The 20,707-nt window shown below is 46.3% G+C and overlaps 1 protein-coding gene across 3 annotated transcripts in view; it reads left to right on the top strand.

The window, feature by feature from the left end:
- crppa (CDP-L-ribitol pyrophosphorylase A) overlaps positions 1 to 20,707 on the top strand; it is a 436,282-nt gene that overhangs the window by 139,407 nt on the left and 276,168 nt on the right. For 2 of the 3 annotated variants that reach the window (XM_038797476.1, XM_038797478.1), the window contains exon 7: positions 16,358 to 16,447. In XM_038797476.1, coding sequence (XP_038653404.1) covers positions 16,358 to 16,447 — 90 coding nt within the window. Of the gene's footprint in view, positions 1 to 16,354; positions 16,448 to 20,707 lie in introns of all 3 variants that reach the window. The other variant, XM_038797477.1, reaches the window with a different exon arrangement.

Here is a 20,707-nt window from a genome sequence, read left to right on the forward strand (position 1 = left end):
TGAGGAGAACAGCGATCACAACACCACGCAACCCTGCCATGGCAACCTCTGCAAGACGTGTCAGATCATCGACATGCGTAGCACCATTAGTCATGAAAACACCACACACCAGGTATGTGGTACATACTCATGCGACTTTGCCAAAGTTGTCTACCTCAGTTGCTGCATGAAAGTATTTCCCGAGGCACGATACATTGGTGAGACCATGCAGACACTAAGACGCTACAACAACAGATGAACGGACATTGTGTGACAATCGGCAGGCAGGGCTGTTCCCTTCCAGTCGGGGAACACTTCAACAGTTCAGGGCATTCAGCCTCTGATCTTCGGGTAAGCATTCTCCAAGGCGACCTTCAGGACGCACGACAAAGCAAAATCGCCGAGCAGAAACTGATACCCAAGTTCTGCATACATGAGTACGGTCTCAACCGGGACCTTGGATTCATGTCACATTACATTCACCCCCCACCATCTGGCCTGGGCTTGCAAAATCCTACCAATTGTTCTGGCTTGAGACAATTCACACCTCTTTAACCTGTGTTTATCCCTCTCTCCAGTCACTCCGTCTGGACCTGTAAAGACTTAATTACCTGCAAAGACTCGCATTCAAAGTATTGTATTGCATCATCGATTGTGTCTATATATGTGTTTCTGGAACTCACTTCTTCATTCACCTGAGGAAGGAGCAGTGCTCCGAAAGCTAGTGATTTGAAACAAACCTGTTGGACTTTAAACTGGTGTTGTAAGACCTCTTACTGTGCCTCCCCTTTAAGTGGTGCAGCATTTATCTGCTGAATTGAATCTGAATATTCTTTTTTTAATGCCCATCCTGTCTGATATTTACCGTATTAAACGGGGTTGGATCAGGACTTTGTGGAATGGTGAAAATGAGTCAGCAGCTCAGTTTATACCTCTCCCAATTTTCTATTTTTATTGAATTCAGGCTCAAACAAAAATCGATGTGTATTACATTCATTCTGGTTTGATACATCCTCTTCTAAAATGATACAATTCCATATAAACAATAGGAAATGCACAACAGGGCGATTGGTCTGTAAAAAAGACTGGTGAATATTGTGGCTAGCGACTGCCACTTTGAAGGAACTCAAAATCATCCAGCTCTTTAATTGACACCGCTATAGCTCGATGCATTTAAACACATTTATGATCAAACTTCAAGGTCTATCCTTATGAGAGTAAGATTTCTGAAAGAATAGAGTTTGCAGGAGGATTCCCCAACTTCCTGCTCGAAGTCCCAGTGTTGTAAGCTGTTTCTGTAGAGGTTCAGCCTCCACCAAGAAGGTGTTATGGGAGAGGTGTTTTCAGAACCCCAAAATGTATCATGTAGTCCAACAACCCCCACCTTTAATGGATTGTTGTTTTTGAAGCACACGGCTTTTCCCCCAGGTGTAGTATTACAATTATGGACAAAACAATGTTTTTCCATGAACTCAAGTTAACCTTTTAAATAAACATTGGATCTCTTAACATTCCTTACTTCAAAGATAACCCCGAAAGTAATACAACACTACCCAATCCTGCAAATTGTTCCTTTACAATCCAAAAGACTTAACAAATCCTTCGAACAGAAGCACATTAGATTTTTATTCAATACTGAGACCTTTTTACAATTCCGATTTCACCAAAGGATTAAGAGATAGTCCTTCAAGGCAGAGATCATCAGCAATGCAGCTCACAGCCACAGCCAATCTTTCTTCAAACTGAAACTAAAACTCCCAATAAGCAGAAGTGAGCTCAGCTCCCCCCCGTGACATCACTTCAGTAATATGATCAGCTTAATTTATAAAGATACATTTCTTAAACATCCAATTCTTAAAGGCACTCTCACATGACAAAGCACATTGTAGTTTTAACAATGGCTATCAGGAGCTTGCAATGCCGCATGTCTTCAGCACATTGGTGCAGTAGGTCTCAGCTTCTATGAGTGAGTTTAAGACTGAATAGGTCCATTTAGATGGCTGTAGCTATTTCATTGTAATCCTTTTGCAAGCTTTGAACAGTAAAATAGCCCGTGCACTTCAGGTGAAAGCTGAGTTTAGAGCTAGCATACACACACTACAATTTAGTGAACTCTGCAAAAAGTATTTGACTTAATCACTGGTGTCTTCCTTTTGAAGGAAAGATTTGGTGATTGGTTAGTGAAGCAAAGTGAGCGACATGATAGAGCACCTGCCAGTAAAATGGGCTGCATTTTATGTGCCCTCTTCGCCCCCGGACATGTTTTCGGGAGGGATCTACCTGAAATATGTTGGTGCCTACCCCACCACCTTTATCTTCTTTATCTTCAAGAGCTGCCCGAATGGTGCAACCCCCTAAGAAAGAACCTCTCCTTTTTTCCGACCCACTTTCAGCCTTAAACCCGCCATCAACGCCCCAGATCCCGCCTCACTATCCTGCCCTGCACTTTCCTGCCCAATACCCTGCACTTACCGATTTCTGGGGTTCCATTGGGCCCTCTTCTGCTTCCTTGTTGCAGTCCCGGTAGCAGGCACTGATCATCTCTGAGCGCTGCCAGGACTGAGAAGGGTTGCTGGCCAAGGGCGGCATGGTGGCACAGTGCTTAGCACTGCTGCCTCACGGTGCCGAGGACCCGGGTTCGATCCCGACCCGGGTTATTGTCCGTGTGGAAGTCACTGACCATGTGGAGTCTGCACATTCTCCCTGTGTCTGCGTGGGTCTCACCCCTACAACCCAAAAAGATGTGCAGGGTAGGTGAATTGACCACACTAAATTGCCCCTTAATTGGAAAAAAAAAAATTGGGGACTCAAAATTTAAAAAAAGTGTTGCTGGCCAGTCTGATTACTCGTGAGGGTTGGAAGACCACCCTGTCCCTGATTACCCTGCTACGGGGAGGGCTAGAGTGGAGCACATTGGCTCAATGCCAACTTTGCTTCCAGGGGTTTGGAGTAAGCGGGCCCCCTCCCTCCCCCAAAATATTCTGCCCAATATTTATTATAGACAATAAATCATGTCCTTCATGTATCTTTTTTTATTTCAAAATATAATCATTATATTTAAAAGTATTCTAAAAGGTAGAAATAGAAGAATTAGTGGAAGATTTTGACGGGAGGCAGATTGAATGGCATTCAGTGTACCCAGGAAAAATAGTTCTGCTTGAGATTGAAAGCAATGTGACAGTTTTTGGTGGAGGTAGAATTGAAGGCTTTCTCCTGACTTGTTTTTAAATTCCAACTAACCACCGCATCCCCAATTCACACTTGCATTCTTCCACTAAATCACCTTGAAATCCAGTCAAAACTGTCAACGTATGGAAACAGATGAATCTAAGTGGAAGTAAAATGGAAAAAACCCTTCAGACTCTCTGCTGATCAGCTTTGACAGTTTGACACAACTATTGAGTGTTCCGGACTGCATTTCAATACCATTTTTGCATCATGAGAAAGTCCAGCCCCGACTGAAATCTTGCTCACTTGTGCATATTTCAAAATAACATTGCACAAAACAGGAGTAAAAAACAATGGATGGTCAGGAAGTTAATTACGGGTTTTTAGGGAGGTTCCCTAGTTGGTTCCAGGGATGGTGTGTGCTTGACTGATTGCATCGCTCATGCACATACTTGTCCTCAAATCAGTCTGGGACTGCAGGCATGTCTGACAAATTCACCCCTGAGCATTCATTATTCAACATCCTGCATTTGCGGTGGTAACATTTTATATAGAGTAATAATGTACTATTAAGTTTTAATAGGACAAAACACTTGCAGGCAAAAATAGTAAGAATAGCTTTGAAGAGGCCCGTTAAGGGTGGTTTTCACAGAAGGTCTTAGAGTTGTTTCTGTTTCACCTTGAATTTTAGACATGGATTTTAACCTTCATTTTGCTCTAATTATATTGTACTTTTTATCTTAATATCACACAGTGCATGTACCAGTTCAGTGTTCAGAACTTCTTTATAGTAGATAAGGGTCTATATACGCTTGACTAAGATAGGGGGAAAAACAGCTTGGCTTTTGTTCCTGGTTGCTGTCATGTGGCTGATGATGGAAGGCATTTGTGTGAACAAATTAGGCAGATTTAGGATGGCCACAAATGTGATAACTCCCAAGTGGAATATGCTGACAATTCTTACTTAAGAACAACATGAAGAATTCTGCGGTACTTGGAAGTAGCTGAACGTCTGTGCATTGTACCTCTGGACACGAAGGGGAAAATACCCTTCCATAATTCACCCAATAGGGCCTCCTCAAACATTATTCCAACTCCTGTGAATACGGTTTCACATGATGAGATGTTGTGTGTGCTGCTTCGACCCTGATAGCTGTGCTGTTGGGGAAATAACTCCGGTTTAGCCACACAGGACAGACAGGTCGGGAAACCTAGATGCAATCCAGGGTTCAGCCCCAAGGGGGTTATGAGCCAGGCTCTTGGCCTGTCCACAAAAACCTACCTTTCATCCTGGAAGAAGTCTAAAGACACACTGAGCTTGTTGCATACGAATGAGTATCAGCCTCATCTGTTCAGAAAATCACAATCTACCACCTTTAATGCAAGATTAGGCTGTAATGAAGCCAGACAACCTCCTCTGAATTGACAACTCTGGAAAAATTGAGTTATGTCATGTGCCATTCACTAACAAAGTAACATCCAATGTTTTTGCAACTAACACTATAATTTGCAAGGATTTTGTAGAAGGCACATAAATCAGTTTAATTTTCTTGAAACCCGGGGCAAAGAGTTAATGGAATCGATTGCTTTCTGTGTAGGTAGGTGGGGGCGGGGGATAATTATTTGACTCCCTGCCACCAATGAAAATCCTGGTCTGTACTGAACATGAATAATCCGAGCAGGAAATTCCTTTTGATGGCTCCATCCTTCCCCAGGGTTGTGCTGTGGTTGGTTTAGATCAGGTTTTCAAAGTTTTGGTGTTTATTAGCATTGATAGCTTTATTTGTCTGCCTGCAACAGGCAAATTGGGTGGGGGGGGGGGGGGGGGTGAAAATTGTCTTAAGCAAGGAGTGGCAACATAGATGATGCATGGATTGGCACATACTCGTTGGAAAATAAGAGTCAATGTAGGGATCCAAGTAGACCTGGAGTACGGATTTACAAATCATACATATTCGGAGCAGGCCACTCAGCCACTAAATAAGAAATTCCAACATTAAAAATAGTGACACCCCAGCTCCCACAACACCAGTCCTGCAAACTCACCTCTCCAGATACCACCCAACCCCCAACCTCCTCCCACCCCATCCAGCCAAATCCTCCAAATCACCTCACCCTTCTCACACCCCCCCAAACCTCCTCCCACCCCATTCTGCCAATACCACCCACTCCTCCAACACCTCCCATCCTCCCCTCCCAATCCTCCAAAACTGCCCATTCCCCCACCCCTCCAACACCCCATACCTCTCCAAAACCCTCATCTTCCCCACCCCTCCAACAACCCCCCCCCCCCCACACACACACCCCACTCCTGCAACATCCCTCAGCCTTCTCCACCCCCTCCCTCCCCCCCCCCCCCCCCACCACACACAGCATCCAGTTGTCTCTAAGGTAAAGATATGACTATACTGCTACTGCTGATCTTTGAGCAGCTATGTGGTTTTCTGCCAGATTTTTAAAAAATCAGAACTAAAGCTGGCCAAAGGTCGGAAGCAGCAGCAACTCAGTGAAATTGACCTGGCTTTAAAACAAGTCGGAACACAGACTGAAGTTTCTGATTTTTTAAAAGTCAATCTTTTAGGTCTGCATCTCTGACTCTGGTTGCTCAGGTTGGGGGGCATAAGTATAAGTTTAGACTCAGTTTAGAGCAATGAGCTGGGCCCTCCTAGCTCTGGTCCCTGGTATTTGGCACTGCCTGCTCCTCCCTCTCTTGGGCCCTGACTTGGAGTACTGTGCAGAGTTCCTTGTCTCCATTGACAAAAAGATATAGAAGTACTGGAGGGAGATTTGAAAGAATGATACAAGTCCGAAACTACAAGGAAAGACGGAACAGGCTGGGAATTCTTTAGAAAATAGAAGATGGGAAGGCATCTGATAGACATCTTTAAAGTAATGGCGATGTTTGATGTGGTAGATGATAGGGTATTGGAATTGTTTACCACGGAGGACAGTAAGGACTGGGTTGTTTAGTATGTTCAAGGTTCCGATAGATTTTTAATCAGTAACCAAATCAAGAGTTATGGGATAAGCTGGGAAAGTGGAGTTGAGGATTATTATATTAGTTAAATCATGATCTTACTGAATGACAGAGTAGACTCGAAGGGCCAAATGGCCTGCTTCTGCTCCTATAATAATAATCTTTATTAGTGTCACAAGTAGTCTTACATTAATACCGCAATTAAGTTACTGTGAAAATCCCCTAGTCGCCACATTCCGGCGCCTGTTTGGGTACACTGAGGGAGAATTCAGAATGTCCAATTTACCGAACAAGCACACCTTTCGGGACGTGGGAGAAAACGGGAGCACCTGGAGGAAGCCCATGCAGTCACAGGCAGAACGTGCAGACTCCACACAGACAGTGACCCAAGCTGGGAATCGAACACAGGTCCCTGTGCTGTGAAGCAACAGTGCTAACCACTGTGTCACCGTGCTGCCCATGTATATTGGTTTTCTGGTCTTATGTATACACTTCCCCTTGGGAATCCAAAACTGGGAACTACAAATATAATGTAGTCAATAATAAATCCAAATGAGGAATTTAGGGGATGTTTCTTGATTCATGGTATTGAGAATGTGGAACCTACTACAACCGAGAGCAGTGTTTTTCTAACTTTTTTCCCCAGGACCCACTTTTACCAACCGGCCAACCTACACGACCCATGCCGGCTGACCTTCGCAACCCATGCCGGCCGATCTTCACACCACACACCATATTTACTTAACTTTAATGCGACAAGTGAGCTTACTTGGTCCTCACGGTCTCATGCCAATCAGGTTCAGAGAGTAAGAGGAAATGCGCATATCAGGTACAGAGTTCAACATTTGTGCATCTTTAACTCTGTGAGGATGGAAAATCCAACCTCACACTTATAGGTCATTGTGAAAGGCAATAGCAACAAAATGCCTGCTTTACTCAGCACCGGATACTCCTCAGAGATGCTACTCCCAAATGTTGACAACCTCACGGACGTACGTGTGGCGTGTTTTAATGTGTTGTCGCAGGCGCAGAAGTTCAGTCTCCTTATTTCTAAGGACTTCAGCTGATGATTTAAGTTCTCCCTGCGACCTTTCAAACAAGTGAAGATGTTTGTCCTCAAACTCGCGTTTGAAGTTTTGAGTGTTTTAAACTCTTATTCACCAGTTCTTGACTGCATATAAGACACAAGGGCCAGGATTCTCCGAGCCCGTGTCGGCTCGGAGAATCGGAGATGACGTTTAAACGGCTCGCAACGTCGGCCTGACGCCCGGACGCGATACTCCGGCAACTGGAGAATCGGCGCCACTCGCGCGCGGTCGATGTGGCGCTGGTCGGGGGCCGATGAAAGAGGCCCCCGCGGCGATTCTCCACAGTCGACCGGATGAGTTCCCGCTAGTGTGGTTCCGACATGGTTCCACCCGGCGGGAGCTCGGACCAGTGGCTGCGGTGGCCATCCTGTGAGGGGGGGGATCAGACTCTGGGAGGGCCTCCATGATGGTCAGGCCTGCTATCGGGGGCCACCGATTGGCAAGTGCGCGTGATCCGGGAGGGAGGGGCTACCTTCTTCCGCGCCAGCCCGCTGTGTGGTTCCGCCATGTTACCCGGGTCCGGTGCGGAAGCGGCCGCCGCGCACATGCATGATATCCGCGGCCGGCTGCTGCGCGCGTTCACAGACCCGCGGCCGGCAGTGCAGTACTCCAGGGCCGTGCTGGCCTCTTGTGGGCCACGGAATCGCTGGGACAGGAGGCCCATTGATGCCGGCATGAAACAGTCCAATGTTTACGCCGGCATCGACACTTAGCCGTGATTTTAGAGAATCCTGGCCATGGGCTTTGCAACCTGATTTGCATCGGCACAGTTTACAAAGACATGCATCAAGATATCATCTTTATGCTGCTTTCTTCCCAATTTAAACGTTTTCTTTGTTGGCTGTTTATAGTCCTGGAGCTCTGTGCAGATCAAACACTAGCACTGCTTTGTCCTGCTGTGGACTCTCCTGAGCTGCTCTCTCCAGCATATTACATTGTGAGATCCTGGCCAGGAGGTACACTGCTTATTTGTGCCTCTGGTCATCTCTTTCTTGTCATGAAATGACCCTTCTTCAACAGTTTTCTTGGCCTTGCTTGCCGGCAACTAGTAAATGGAAGAAACTCTTCTCCATGATTTTGCAGCAAAAGCACATACATACAGGGCTCTTGATGTCAAGTGTACATGCAGAGGGCGGCATCAGTGGTAAGCACTGGGACTGCATCGCTGAGGACCCAGGTTCAATCCCGGCCCTGGGTCACTGTCCGTGTGGAGTTTGCACATTTTCCCCATGTCTGCATGGGCTTCACCCCCACAACCCAAAGATGTGCTGTTTAGGTGGATTGGCCACGCTAAATTGCCCCTTATTTGGAAAAAAGAAATTAGCAACTCTAAACTTATATTAAATAAGTGTACATGCAGAATGCGTCACGCGCTCACCGTTGCTGCTTATGGTCAGAAAACTGCATCGTTCACATTTAAAAGCCGGTAGCGCCCAGCCACCATTCTCAATTTTAAAACAGATAGCTGCCTTTGGCCGCTTACCCCACAACTGGGACCACCGCGGGAAAGCCGTGATTGATCGCTCCGTGACTTGTCCGACACCAACCGCAATGCATCCACGGGTTGCGACCCACACTTTGAAAAACCCTGACCTAGAATGGTTGAGGCGAATAGTATAGATATATTGAAGTGGAAGTTAGATGAGTACACAAGTGGGAAAGGAATAGATTGTGAGGAAATAAGGTGAGAGGAGTTACATCTCTGGAACTATTGCCCACATCTAGCCAGTCTGATGAAATAAAGTCCCTCAGATCAAAGAAGGAAAATTTGCAGTCATTCTGAGGTGGGCACAAAACTAAGCAAAATTTGGCAACCTCATTCAAAGTGGGGTGGCATGGTGGCACAGCAGTTAGCACTGTTGCTTCGCAGCATCAGGGGCTTGGGTTAAATTCTGGCCTTGGGTGACTGTGTGGAGTTTGTACATTCTCCCCGTGTCTGCGTGGGTTTCTTCTTGGTGCCCTGGCTTCCTCCCACAATCCAAAGGTATGCAGGTTCGGTGGATTGGCCATGATAAATTGCCTCTTAGTGTCCAGGAATGTGCAGGTTAGACTGGGATAGGGTGGGGTAGTCAGCCAAGGTAGTGTGCATTTTCAGAGGGTCGGTGCATACCTGATGGGCCTAATGGCCTTCTGCACTGTAGGAATTCTATGATTCTGTGATTCAATTACATGGGCTGGAGTGGTAATAAGTAAAAATCACCTTGTTGTTAACTCCGCTGTGATTCTGAGGTAGGAAGTGAAGTATGCCATTGGCACACAGCTTCACTCTTCCTGGGAGCCATGTTGGATCTGATCTAAAAGTATTTCATGGTGATTTGAGAGTGAAAATCTGTTTGATCTCCAGTGCTGATATTACTCGCCTTGCTGACTCACCGGATGGACTTTACAGGTTGCATACACCTGTTTGTCAGCCTGCCCATCTGAAACCAGCTGCCCTGAATTTTTTCGGAGTGAATCTTTGGCTCCGCTGTGGGAGAAAGTCCTGTCAAGAGAGATAGCGACCAATCTGATTGATAAGCAGGTCTGCAGTTCTAGCGACACCAGGATCCAACGGAGGCCCCTGTTGCAATTGCAGGTGGTCCCCAAGACCAAGTGATGGAGACCAGATTGAAAGTAAAATCTAGGATTTTGGTCTGGCCGGGCTGGCAAATACCAGTGAGAGTGGAAGAGATGGGTAGGGGTCCTGCTCTGAGAGGCAAGGGGAAAACATGGTTAAAGCCAGTTTTGGGGGGGGGGGGGTTGCTATGATCCTGGGGTGTCTCCAATGTAGAAAACCATCAAAGGTGGTACCCTCCTTCCTGCCTGACAGTGAAAGCTGCATGGGTACCCACCTCATCTCTACCTTCCTTGCTGTACGTAAAACGCAGCAGGGGTGGAATGCGACCCTTGAGTGGCCATGAACTGATGACGTAAAGACCTCAATAGACCTCTGGACCGATGGGCTGCCTGATGTTTGGCTACCCACCATAATATGCAAGACAATTCGGGGATGGACTGGGACACAGCGAGAAGGCCACTCGCTTTATTTTATGAACACTCCTTCAAATGGACCAGTGGAGGGGTCTTAAAACCAGCTGCAAGACACATTTTAGTAAGCATGTTTAACTTATAACAAAATATGATTGTTACCTGTTGACTAGGATATATCTAAAGAAATTATGTATGTGGATCCTTGTTGGTCAGAAAATAGATCTATGGGCAGCACGGTGGCCTAGTGGTTAGCACAACCGTCTCACGGCGCTGAGGTCCCAGGTTCGATCCCGGCTCTGGGTCACTGTCCGTGTGGAGTTTGCACATTCTCCCCGTGTCTGCGTGGGTTTCGCCCCCACAACCCAAAAATGTGCAGAGTAGGTGGATTGGCCACACTAAATTGCCCCTTAATTGGAAAAAATAATTGGGTAATCTAAAATTAAAAAAAAAAAAGAAAATAGATCTATCAGTAGGGGCGGGATTCTTCAGCGGTGCCCGCCCGGCAACAGGAAATTTTCGCACAAGGTCAACGGACCTTTACATGGCCCCGTCCCATGCGTGCCGATCTTGTGTCAAGCGCAACCAAAGAATCCAGCCCATAGTTTTTGGTCACTTAAAAATCCCTTCATCGACGCCCCATCCTCTTTTTCATTTATGAAGTAGGATTCCACAGATGATTTCTGATGCCTCATCTGAGCAGCCACTGACAGTGAGCACTGATGTATTCAACTATACACGATGAGTGCGAAAACACAGGAGAGACTTTACAGCTACCAGGAGATATCAGAAAACCCTAGCTGTTACTTTACCCTGAAACAGGCCCCTCTTCCAAAGATGTGCGGGTTAGGTGGATTGGCCATGCTAAATTGCCCGTAGTGTCCTAATAGTAAGGTTAAGGGGGGGGGAGAGTTGTTGTGATACGGGTATAGGGTGGATACGTGGGTTTGAGTAGGGTGATCATGGCTCGGCACAACATCGAGGGCCGAAGGGCCTGTTCTGTGCTGTACTGTTCTATGTTCTATGTTCCACTGCTCACCATCTTTCTCTGTACCAATCTATAGCCTTGAGCATTAACTCAACACCTTTGTGGTTCTGCAGGCTTTATTTAAAATAATAACCTAACTTGTACCTAAATTGTTCTGAGGGCACTAAGATTAGGGCTGGTATAGCACAGTGGGCTAAATAGCTGGCTTGCAATGTCAGCAGCGCGGGTTCAATTCCTATACTGGCCTTCCCGAACAGGCGCCGGAATTTGACAACTAGGGGCTTTTCACAGTAACTTCATTGAAACCTACTTGCGACAATAAGCGATTATTATTATTATTATTATTATTGGCTGGTTAAGATTTGATTTGTAAAACTAAACAGAAAATGATTACTATAAAATCTACCATGAGTCCATATTTAACGCTGTTCTGAATCAGCTCTAATTACTGTGAACTAACCTATTCAACGTGTTTTAAATCATCTGTTTCCAAATCGGGACATGATTTACATGATATAATGAGAAGCAACTTGATTTGGTTTTCCTGTTGTGCTGATGGCATGTGCAAATGAGATTGTGTTGAATGATCAGACTCCTTGAGGCAGATTGCTAATGTTTCAACACTTGAGAAGCAATTAATTTATCCCTCCGAGCCATTTTAAAGCTACTTCAGGAAACAAAGAAAACTATTTGTCTTTCCTGGTCAACTGGGCAAGCTAAATAAAAGATTAAGTATTTTCAGTGCTCCAGTTACACTAAACAGTATGTTATCAGGTTAATTTTAAAAAAAACAATGTGAGGGGGCAGCTGGCTATCCTACCACTTGCATTGCTGTTGCATTGGGAAAACAAGCGCTCCATCTGCAAACTGTGTGGAACTCGCTCACTGGCTAGTGACCGGATGCATTTGGAATGAGAGGAAGCAGCTGTTACTTTTTACAGCTGTAAGTAATATGCAGCCTGGGCTCTTTGTAAACTTCATAACAAGTCAGGAGTGCACTAATTCACAACATTAAGAGATTGATATCACCTTTTCCAAGCAATCGGCATTGCCCCACCACCAGTGGTTGTGCCTTCCGTTGCCTCGGCCCTAAGCTTTGGAATTTACTCCCTACACTGCTCCGCCTCTCAACCTCACATTCCTCCTTTAGGACACTCCTTAAAACCTTGCTTTTTGATCAAGCTACTGGTCAAATGTCCCAAAAACTCCTTTCGTGGCTCTGTTTAAAAAGTACTGACCGCGGGCGGCACGGTGGTACAGAGGTTATCACTGCTGCCTCACGGCGCTTCGGACCTGAGTTCGATCCCGGCCCCGGGTCACTGTCCGTGTGGAGTTTGCACATTCTCCCTGTGTTTTCATGGGTTTCACCCCCACAACCCAAAGATGTGTCGGGGAGGTGGATTCTCCACACTAAATTGCCCCTTAATTGGAGAAAAATAATTGGATACTTGAAAAAAACATTTTTAAAATGTACTTACCAATGGTTCTGTGACATTTTATTATGCTAAAGGAATTACATAAATGCAGGTACGTGTAAATCTGCTCAAATGGATATCTTTGCATATTTCAGCGATTGGGCCTAAGGTGCAAAAGATTATGTCAAGCTGCTGCCGAATGTGCCATACAATTGGACCATAAAATGCTAATGTGACAATGCATTTTAATAACAATAATCTTTATTGTCTCAAGTAGGCTAACATTAACACTGCAATGAAGTTACTGTGTAAAGCCCCTAGTAGCCACATTCCGGCGCCTGTTCGGGTACATAGAGGGAGAATTCAGAATGTCCAATTCACCTAATTTATTCAATGTATATGTCAAAGAATAAAACTCGATTGCTTTTTATTTTGTAAAAAAGAGGATAAAAGTCAATTTTGAATTTGGACACTTAGGTTTACTTGAATTGCCACTTTAAACTATGTGCTGAGTCATTGGGTGGCACTTTCCTGTCAGATCCATGTGGGGTATGGAAATTCCCACCTGAGGTCAATGGACCATTTAATAGTCACTACATTGCCTGTCCTGCCTGCATGATTCCCGCGGTGGAAGTCATCGGAAAATGTACTCCATTCTGAATACATGGGAGAGATCACTGCTGCCTTCTTTTTGCTTCCCTAACTTGGGCTAAACACAAGGATTTTAATCACAAATAATTGTAAGGAAACTTAATAAAAAGCCCATGAAGGTCTTGTGGCGTAGTCGTAGTGTCGTCTGGGCCAGATGTTCTGGGTTCAAGAGCTACTTCCAGGCTTGATGGCTACTGAAGATGTGTTCACAGCGTGGCCAAGCAGGTAAATTATCAGCCTGTAATCTATTACTTCTTGGCCTTTTGGCTAAGATGAGCATGCGATCAGGTGTAATGCCTGGATCTGATATATCTCCCTTCTGGAGACCATGAGTTGTATTCAATTTGAATTGGTTTTTGGAGCAGGCAAGCAGCTGGATTAGGGGTTTGCCCCTGTCCACACTCTTGAGCCCTGGCTTTGTAACTCTGATAAAGTAATAGATTAAAAAAAAATGATCAGCCTGTAAATCTTTTTTTTGATAAATTTAGAGTGCCCAATTCATTTTTTTCCAATTAAGGGGCAATTTAGTGTGGCCAATCCACCAACCCTGCACATTTTTGGGTTGTGGGGGCGAATCCCACGTGCCACCGTGCTGCCCCTGAAATTAATATTTATAACATGTAAGTACAAATGTACAGAGGCATCTGAAAGTGCCCCATGCCATACAGGCTGAATTTTATGCACTCTGCCAGCAGATTTGAAGACCCCGAGGGGGCAGGTAAAATCCAATGGATGGCTTTCCTGCAGACTACCCACTCATCCTGACGCAGCTGAAACTTTACTGGTGAGGCTTCAGGCCCACCCTTGTGCCCATTTAGGCTCTTAAGCAGCTAATTAATGGCTACTAAATAGGTCCCTGGTATTTTACTCAGGATTACGGGGACGGTGTGGAAAGTCTGGGTGCTTTAGCTGTGCGTGCTGATGTCAGACAAGTTTGGAGAATCAACTTTGCAGGCCTACTGAGCCCATCGGAAACAATGGCCAAGGTCATCCCCTCGCTTTGGGGGCGATTCTCCGAGTCTCGCGCTGGGCCGGAGAATCGCTGCAACCGCGCCACGACGCCCCGACGCCGGCGCGCGATTCTCCGAGGTGCGGAGAATCGGCGGCAGTTGCGTCGGCTTATTTGGTGCGGCGCCGGCTGCGGGCCGCTGGAATCGGCGGGGCCAACAATTCTCCGGCCCGGATGGGCCGAGCGGCCATGCAGATATGAGAGTTCCGCCGGCACTGTTCACCCCTGGTCGCTGCCGGCGGAAACTCTGCGTGAACAGCCGGGGGTGTGGCATGTGGGGGGGTGGGGGGGGGCCTCCTTTACCGGGGGGGAGGGGGGGGGCTCCGGTGGGGTCTGGCTCGCGATCAGGGCCCACCAATCGGCGGGCAGGCCACCCCCCCCCCCCCCCAGGCCTACTCTTTGGCGCGGCCGGCCCCTGAACACCGACACCATGTTGGTCGGGGCTGGCGCGCTAAAGAAGTCCCCCACGCATGCACAGGTTGGCACGGCCCAACTGCGCATGTATGGGTCGGCGCGGCGCCAAATGGGCGCCGCAAAAGGAGGCTGGTGTGGCATGAACCGCTCCAGCGCTGTGCTGGCCCCCTATGGGGGCCAGAGTCGGTCGTACCCAGGCCTGGTTCGCGTCGTCGTGTAACACTCCATATTGGAGAATCGCCCCCTTTTTTGGTCTCCTCGGCATCTTGAATCTGGCTTCCACACTGAACCTCGTTCCCTCACTGAGAGCTGTCCTGACCTCGGACTTACCTGGACACCATTGTGCGGTGGGACTGATTGTAGCTCCAGCAGTGACCACCACTGGTGCTGTGGGTTCAACACAGCTGCCGGCCATCTGACTGGCTAGTAGCTTTCCTGAGATTGGGACGGAAGTCTTGCCTTAAAGCAATTTAAACTACTACAGGGTATGTATTTTGATCGTGGGTGGGCTCCCCTTGGACCTTTTAATGGGGGTTAAGGGAAGGATGGTGGTGGTGTCGGGGGACCAGGGTGCTCTGCAAAATCCAGCCCCATACCGATCTTGTTTGCACTTGACGTAATGTTGAATTTGAAATGTTATGTAATGTATCTTCAGAAAGTTTATGAACAAAGTATATTTCTGGAATAACAATTACGCACTGAAGGCTCAGTGATGTTGTGAGGCATGTTGGGGTGGCACAGTGGCACAGTGTTTAGCACTGCTGCCGCACAGCTCCAGGATCCCAGGTTCAATTCTGGCTTCAGGTAACTACATGGAATTTGCACTTTCTCCCCGTGACTGCGGGTGTTTCCACCGGGTGCTCCAGTTTCCTCCCATAGTCCAAAGATCTGCAGGTTAGGTGGATTGGCGATGCTGAATTGCCCGTACTGTCCAAAAAAGTTAGGTGGGGTTACTGAGTTAAGGGGATAAGGTGGCTGCGTGGGCTTAAGTGGAGTGCTCTTTCCAAGGGCTTTGACAGACTCTATCGGCCAAATGGCCTCCTTCTGCACTGTAAATTCTTTGATTCTTTGTCAGTGAAGTGTTTTACTGTTTATAATGTATGCTGCAGTAGTTGCTGTTTTACAACTTAAATAATAGCTTCCTCAGTAGCAGTTAGATTTACTTTATAATATTCAGTGATCAGAATTTAGAAGATGAATGTTATGAATGAGTAATTAGAAATTATGGATTATACTATGATTTAAATAACAAATAATATGTAATGGCTGAATATGTCGCAGTAATTTAGAGATGCTCCATTCAATACACTAATTAACAACATCTTCTGGGAGGGTGGGATTAGTCTAAAAGACTTCATGCTCCCAGCCTCCTTGCATCTAGAAAATTGTACAATGACTGAGATTTCAATCAAGCCAGGCATTTGTGTTTAATTTTTCAAACAAAACTTTTATGTCAAATTTACATGTGATAGTTCCCAAAATATGTAAAGCTGTATTTTCAGAAAGTTTGTGTTAAGATTATTATGGAACTTTAAAACAGTGCACTATATCTATTTTGTGTCAAATCTACTGTCTTTCAAGTAAGTTCTTCATAACTATTTTATGTGTAAGCAGTATCATGAGCTGTCCGTGTATGCTTCTGATCGAATTTTCATTAGTGTCTTGCAGTTCTCTGATCTCTTCATGTTTCTCTCCCAGCAGGTGGATGTGCTGACATGGTCACTGAATAAAGAGAGCCAGTGTATTCAGGCCATCTCCTCAGGCCTATATTATAATTTTATATACATTAATGTGAGTATGAATGTCAAAATTAAAGACACTTTTTTTTAAATTAAAAAATAAATTTAGAGTACCCAATTCATTTTCCAATAAAGGGGCAATTTAGTGTGGCCAATCCACCTAACCACATCTTTTGGGTTGTGGGGGCGAAACCCATGCAGACACGGGGAGAATGTGCAAACTCCACACAGACAGTGACCCAGAGCCGGGATCGAACCTGGGACCTTGGCGCCGTGAGGCTGCAGGGCTAACCCACTGCGCCACCGTGCTGCCCTTTAAAGACACTTTTAAAATCAAACTGGTGGTGAGCAACTGTGACAGAAGCAGAGATTCACACTTTTCAAGATTTCTACGCTGTATTTTTTATTTGACTTGTGGTAAAGTTAAGATGCTGGCATTCCTAAAATGGAAACTAAAGTTTCTGCTTTTGTTAAGTAGTACTGACCGGGATAGTTTAATTACCCGATTTATACTGGTTTCTCACCTTTGCTTTCTTGGGAGTTATCTGTGTGATGTGTGTCTGTACGTGAACCAGGATTCCAATCCTCCTACATTGGCCTGGAATCTCTTGGGAATGAAAATTGATTTCCCAGACACTGCTGCTAGCAGCACGGTAGCACAGTGGGTAGCACTGTTGCTTCACATCTCCATGGTCCCAGGTTCGATTCCTGGCTTCAGTCACTGTCTGTGTGGAGTCTGCACCGTTCTCCCCGTGTCTGCATGGGTTTCCTCCGGGTGCTCCGGTTTCCTCCCACAAGTCCCAAAAGATGTGCTGTTAAGTAATTTGGACATTCTGAATCCTCCCTTTGTGTACCCGAACAGGTGCCAGAATGTGGTGACTGGGGCATTTTCACAGTAACTTAATTGCAGTGTTAATGTAAGCCTGCTTGTGACAATAAAGATAATTATTATTATTAGCCCAGGAAAAAAATGTATTTGGTATGGTTGTTTGTGTTTTCAGAAACGCTGAGTACTCTGTAATTGGTTGGTAAACCCTAACTTCACCAATAGTTATTCAGCATTCCTCCAGTTGCCAAAAATCACCTCTATGCTGTGTGATTCACTGGGATCCCATCCTTCTATAACATTTATTTCTTGTGTACATCTGGCAGGTACTTAACCTCCTCAGGTTAAATCAGCACCAGTCAGCTCACCCCCCTCAATGGGAAAAACAGCCTATGGTCATCTGGGACTATGGCGACTTTACTTACTTTTTACCTCTAGCAGTTAACTCGGGAAGTGGTCTGCTGCAGTTTCAGACTTTAACACCGTACTATTTCACGCATTGAGTTTTAAAAACTGATTACATTATTTCATCCTGACTTTTCTGATCCAAGTGGAGCAATTTATATCCTGTGGCAGCTGTCTGTGATGAATCCTCCTTTCTGTATTTTTAATGATACAATGATAAATATTGTAGTTGTAATAAATATATATATAGACTCTGTTGAAATCTTGCAGGCTTTGAATTATTTAGAATGCAAAGCACTCAGCTGGAGATGCTTTGATGAGTTTGATCTTTATCAATAGGGACATAGAGCACAAATGCAAGGAGATTATGATGAATCTTTATAGTCAATCATTGGAATGGCTAAAAGTGAAGTATTGAGACTGAGGGACTTCAGTCACATGAATAGATTGAAGAAGCTGCGGTTGTTTTCCTTAGGAATAAAAGGTTTGAGAGGAGCCCTGATGAAGGTGTTTGAAATCCTGAGTGGTCTCAGCACAACAGATCGAGAGAAACTGTTCCAGCTGAGAGAAGGGTTGCGTGCCAACGGGCAACAATTTCATTGGCAAAAGAACCAACAGTGACGGTCGAGTGGTTAGGATCTGAAATGCATCACCTGAGAGTGTGGTGGAGGCAGATTTAATCATGGGTTTCAAAACAGAATTGGATAAATAAACTGAAGAGAAAAAGAAACAACTATAGGGAAAGATCAAGGCAGTGGGACTAGCTCAGTTCCTCTTGCAGTGAGCCACAATGGACATAGTGGGCAACCTGTGTTATAATCATCCTATGCTCTGTGAATATTTTGCTTTATTCAAAGCTTCCAGTTCAGAGAAAAAAAGTCATGAACATTAAGAGTTCATGGAATCATAAAATTTACAGTGCAGAAGAAGGCCATTCAGCCCATTGAGTCTGTACCGGCCCTTGTAAAGAGCACCCTACCCAAGCCCACACTTCTACCGTATACCAGTAATCCCACCCAATCTTTTTGGACACTAAGGGCAATTTAGAATGGCCAATCCACCTATCCTGCACATTTTTGGACTGTGGGAGGAAACCGGAGCACCCGGAAGAAACCCACACAGACACGGGGAGAACGTACAGTCTCCGCACAGAAATTGACCCAAGCCAGGAATCGAATCTGGGACCCTGGAGCTGTGAAGCAACTGTGCGAACCACTGTGCTACATAAACGATACAGTTGTAACCCCCAAAGAACTTCCATGACCAGCAGCAATCATACAACATGTGCCTGAAACCTTGGCCAGGATTCTCCAAAATCCTAGCTAAGTGTTGACGCCAGCATATAAAAACGGGAGTGTTTCACGCCGGCATCAATGGGCCTCTTGGCCCAGCGATTCAGTGGTCCACAGGGGGCCAGCATGGCACTGGAGTTCCCCACGCAGCTCCAGTGCCGATACACCGCCCTGCATGCGTGTGGTGCCCGTTTCCTTGCCAGCGCCACGCAGCATGGTGTAATGACACAGCGGGTCCGCGCGGAAGAAGGTAGGCACCCCCCAGATCGTGCACACCCGCTGGAGTTCCGCCGGAATGCCTGGCCATTGTGGAGCCCCCCCCCCCCCCCCTCCGCCGCCGAGTGTGATCCCCCCCGCCTCCCTCACCAGGACAGCCACCGCGGCTGCGGGTCCGAGCTCCCGCAGGGTGGTACTATATGTGAACCATGGCAGTGGAACTCGGCGGGATCCCCACTGGTCGATCGCGGAGAATCGCCATCTTTCAACGACCTGCGCCGGAGCGGCGTGACGGAAATTTTCGGCGCCAATGGCGTCACGGGCTCGGAGAATCCCGGCCCTTGTTTCTTTTGAGCGAAGGAGTTGACAGAGTCTCTACACCAATTTCATTTATTTGTCTCGCAGGCACTTGTGGGGCTCAAGCCAGATATAGAAACAAAAAGAAAGGGGAATTGTGAGCATTGCTTGGGGGTGGGTTTGCACATTTACCAGTGCACAATAACTTGCATAATAGCATCAGCAATGCGCAAAGCATTTTGCAGAAGGATAGGGGCCCTTTCTCACTTGTAGAATTAAGGAGATGAAGCAATACAAATGGACATAAACTGATCATTGTTGTGCCCATTTTCTGCCTTGAAAATTACCCATTTTTCAGAGCTGTGCCCTGCACCTCAAGAATGAAGGAAATAAAACTAATGCCAGGTTGAATAACCTGTGGGCATGCAGGAGGTTGCCAAAATCTCCAATGGGCTACTTCACATGCGAGTGAGGAATCTAAGGCCTATTTTGGATTCCCTTGAGAAATTGGACTATTCTCCCTTTCGGTTTTTTCAGTTGGAATGTGGCCTAGCAAGCCACACCACCAAAACTGTTATGTTTAGTTTTGTTTAATTGTTCCTCCTGGCTCTGCAAAAATGATGGCCCTTCCCCATTTCTCCTCCACCCCCCATCCTTCTTGGCACTTAACAGTGATGTACTGCCAGCAAGTGACCCAAAAGTGTTTGAAATGAGTGAGCTGCCTGTGGAGGTGTGACACATTAGCTTGATAAGGCTAAAAGCCCAATTTCAGCCAGCTTTGGGCCTCCCAGTTCACATACGCACTGGCTGGAGGAGAGAAGCGGTATTACCCCTGCCAAATATTAACAAAAAATTGTCATCTAGGCCTCAGTTTTTCAAGACACAACTGGTCATCAGAAAAAACCCAGGGTGCTGAGGCCAGTTGTATTGTTCCTACTGCCATTCTGCTCAGGTGCATTAACTTAGCACAGAACAATGGGCGAAATTCTCCGCCCCCCACGACGGGTGGGAGAATAGCGGGAGGGCCTTCCCGACATTTTTGCCGCCCTCCCGCTATTCTCCCCCCCCCCACCGAAGTCCCGACCCGAATCGCTGCCGCCGTTTTTTTTACGGCCGGCAGCGATTCTCAGCTGTTAGATGGGCCGAAGTCCCAGCCCTTTACGCCGTTTTTACGAACGGCAAACACACCTGGTCTTGCCGTTCGTAAAAACGGCGTGACTAACTCGCTATTAATAACCATGGCACCGATTGGCACGGCCGTACCACGGCCGTGCCA

Source organism: Scyliorhinus canicula, chromosome 5 (genome assembly GCF_902713615.1).
Source record: "Scyliorhinus canicula chromosome 5, sScyCan1.1, whole genome shotgun sequence".
In the NCBI taxonomy this organism is placed as follows: domain Eukaryota; kingdom Metazoa; phylum Chordata; class Chondrichthyes; order Carcharhiniformes; family Scyliorhinidae; genus Scyliorhinus; species Scyliorhinus canicula.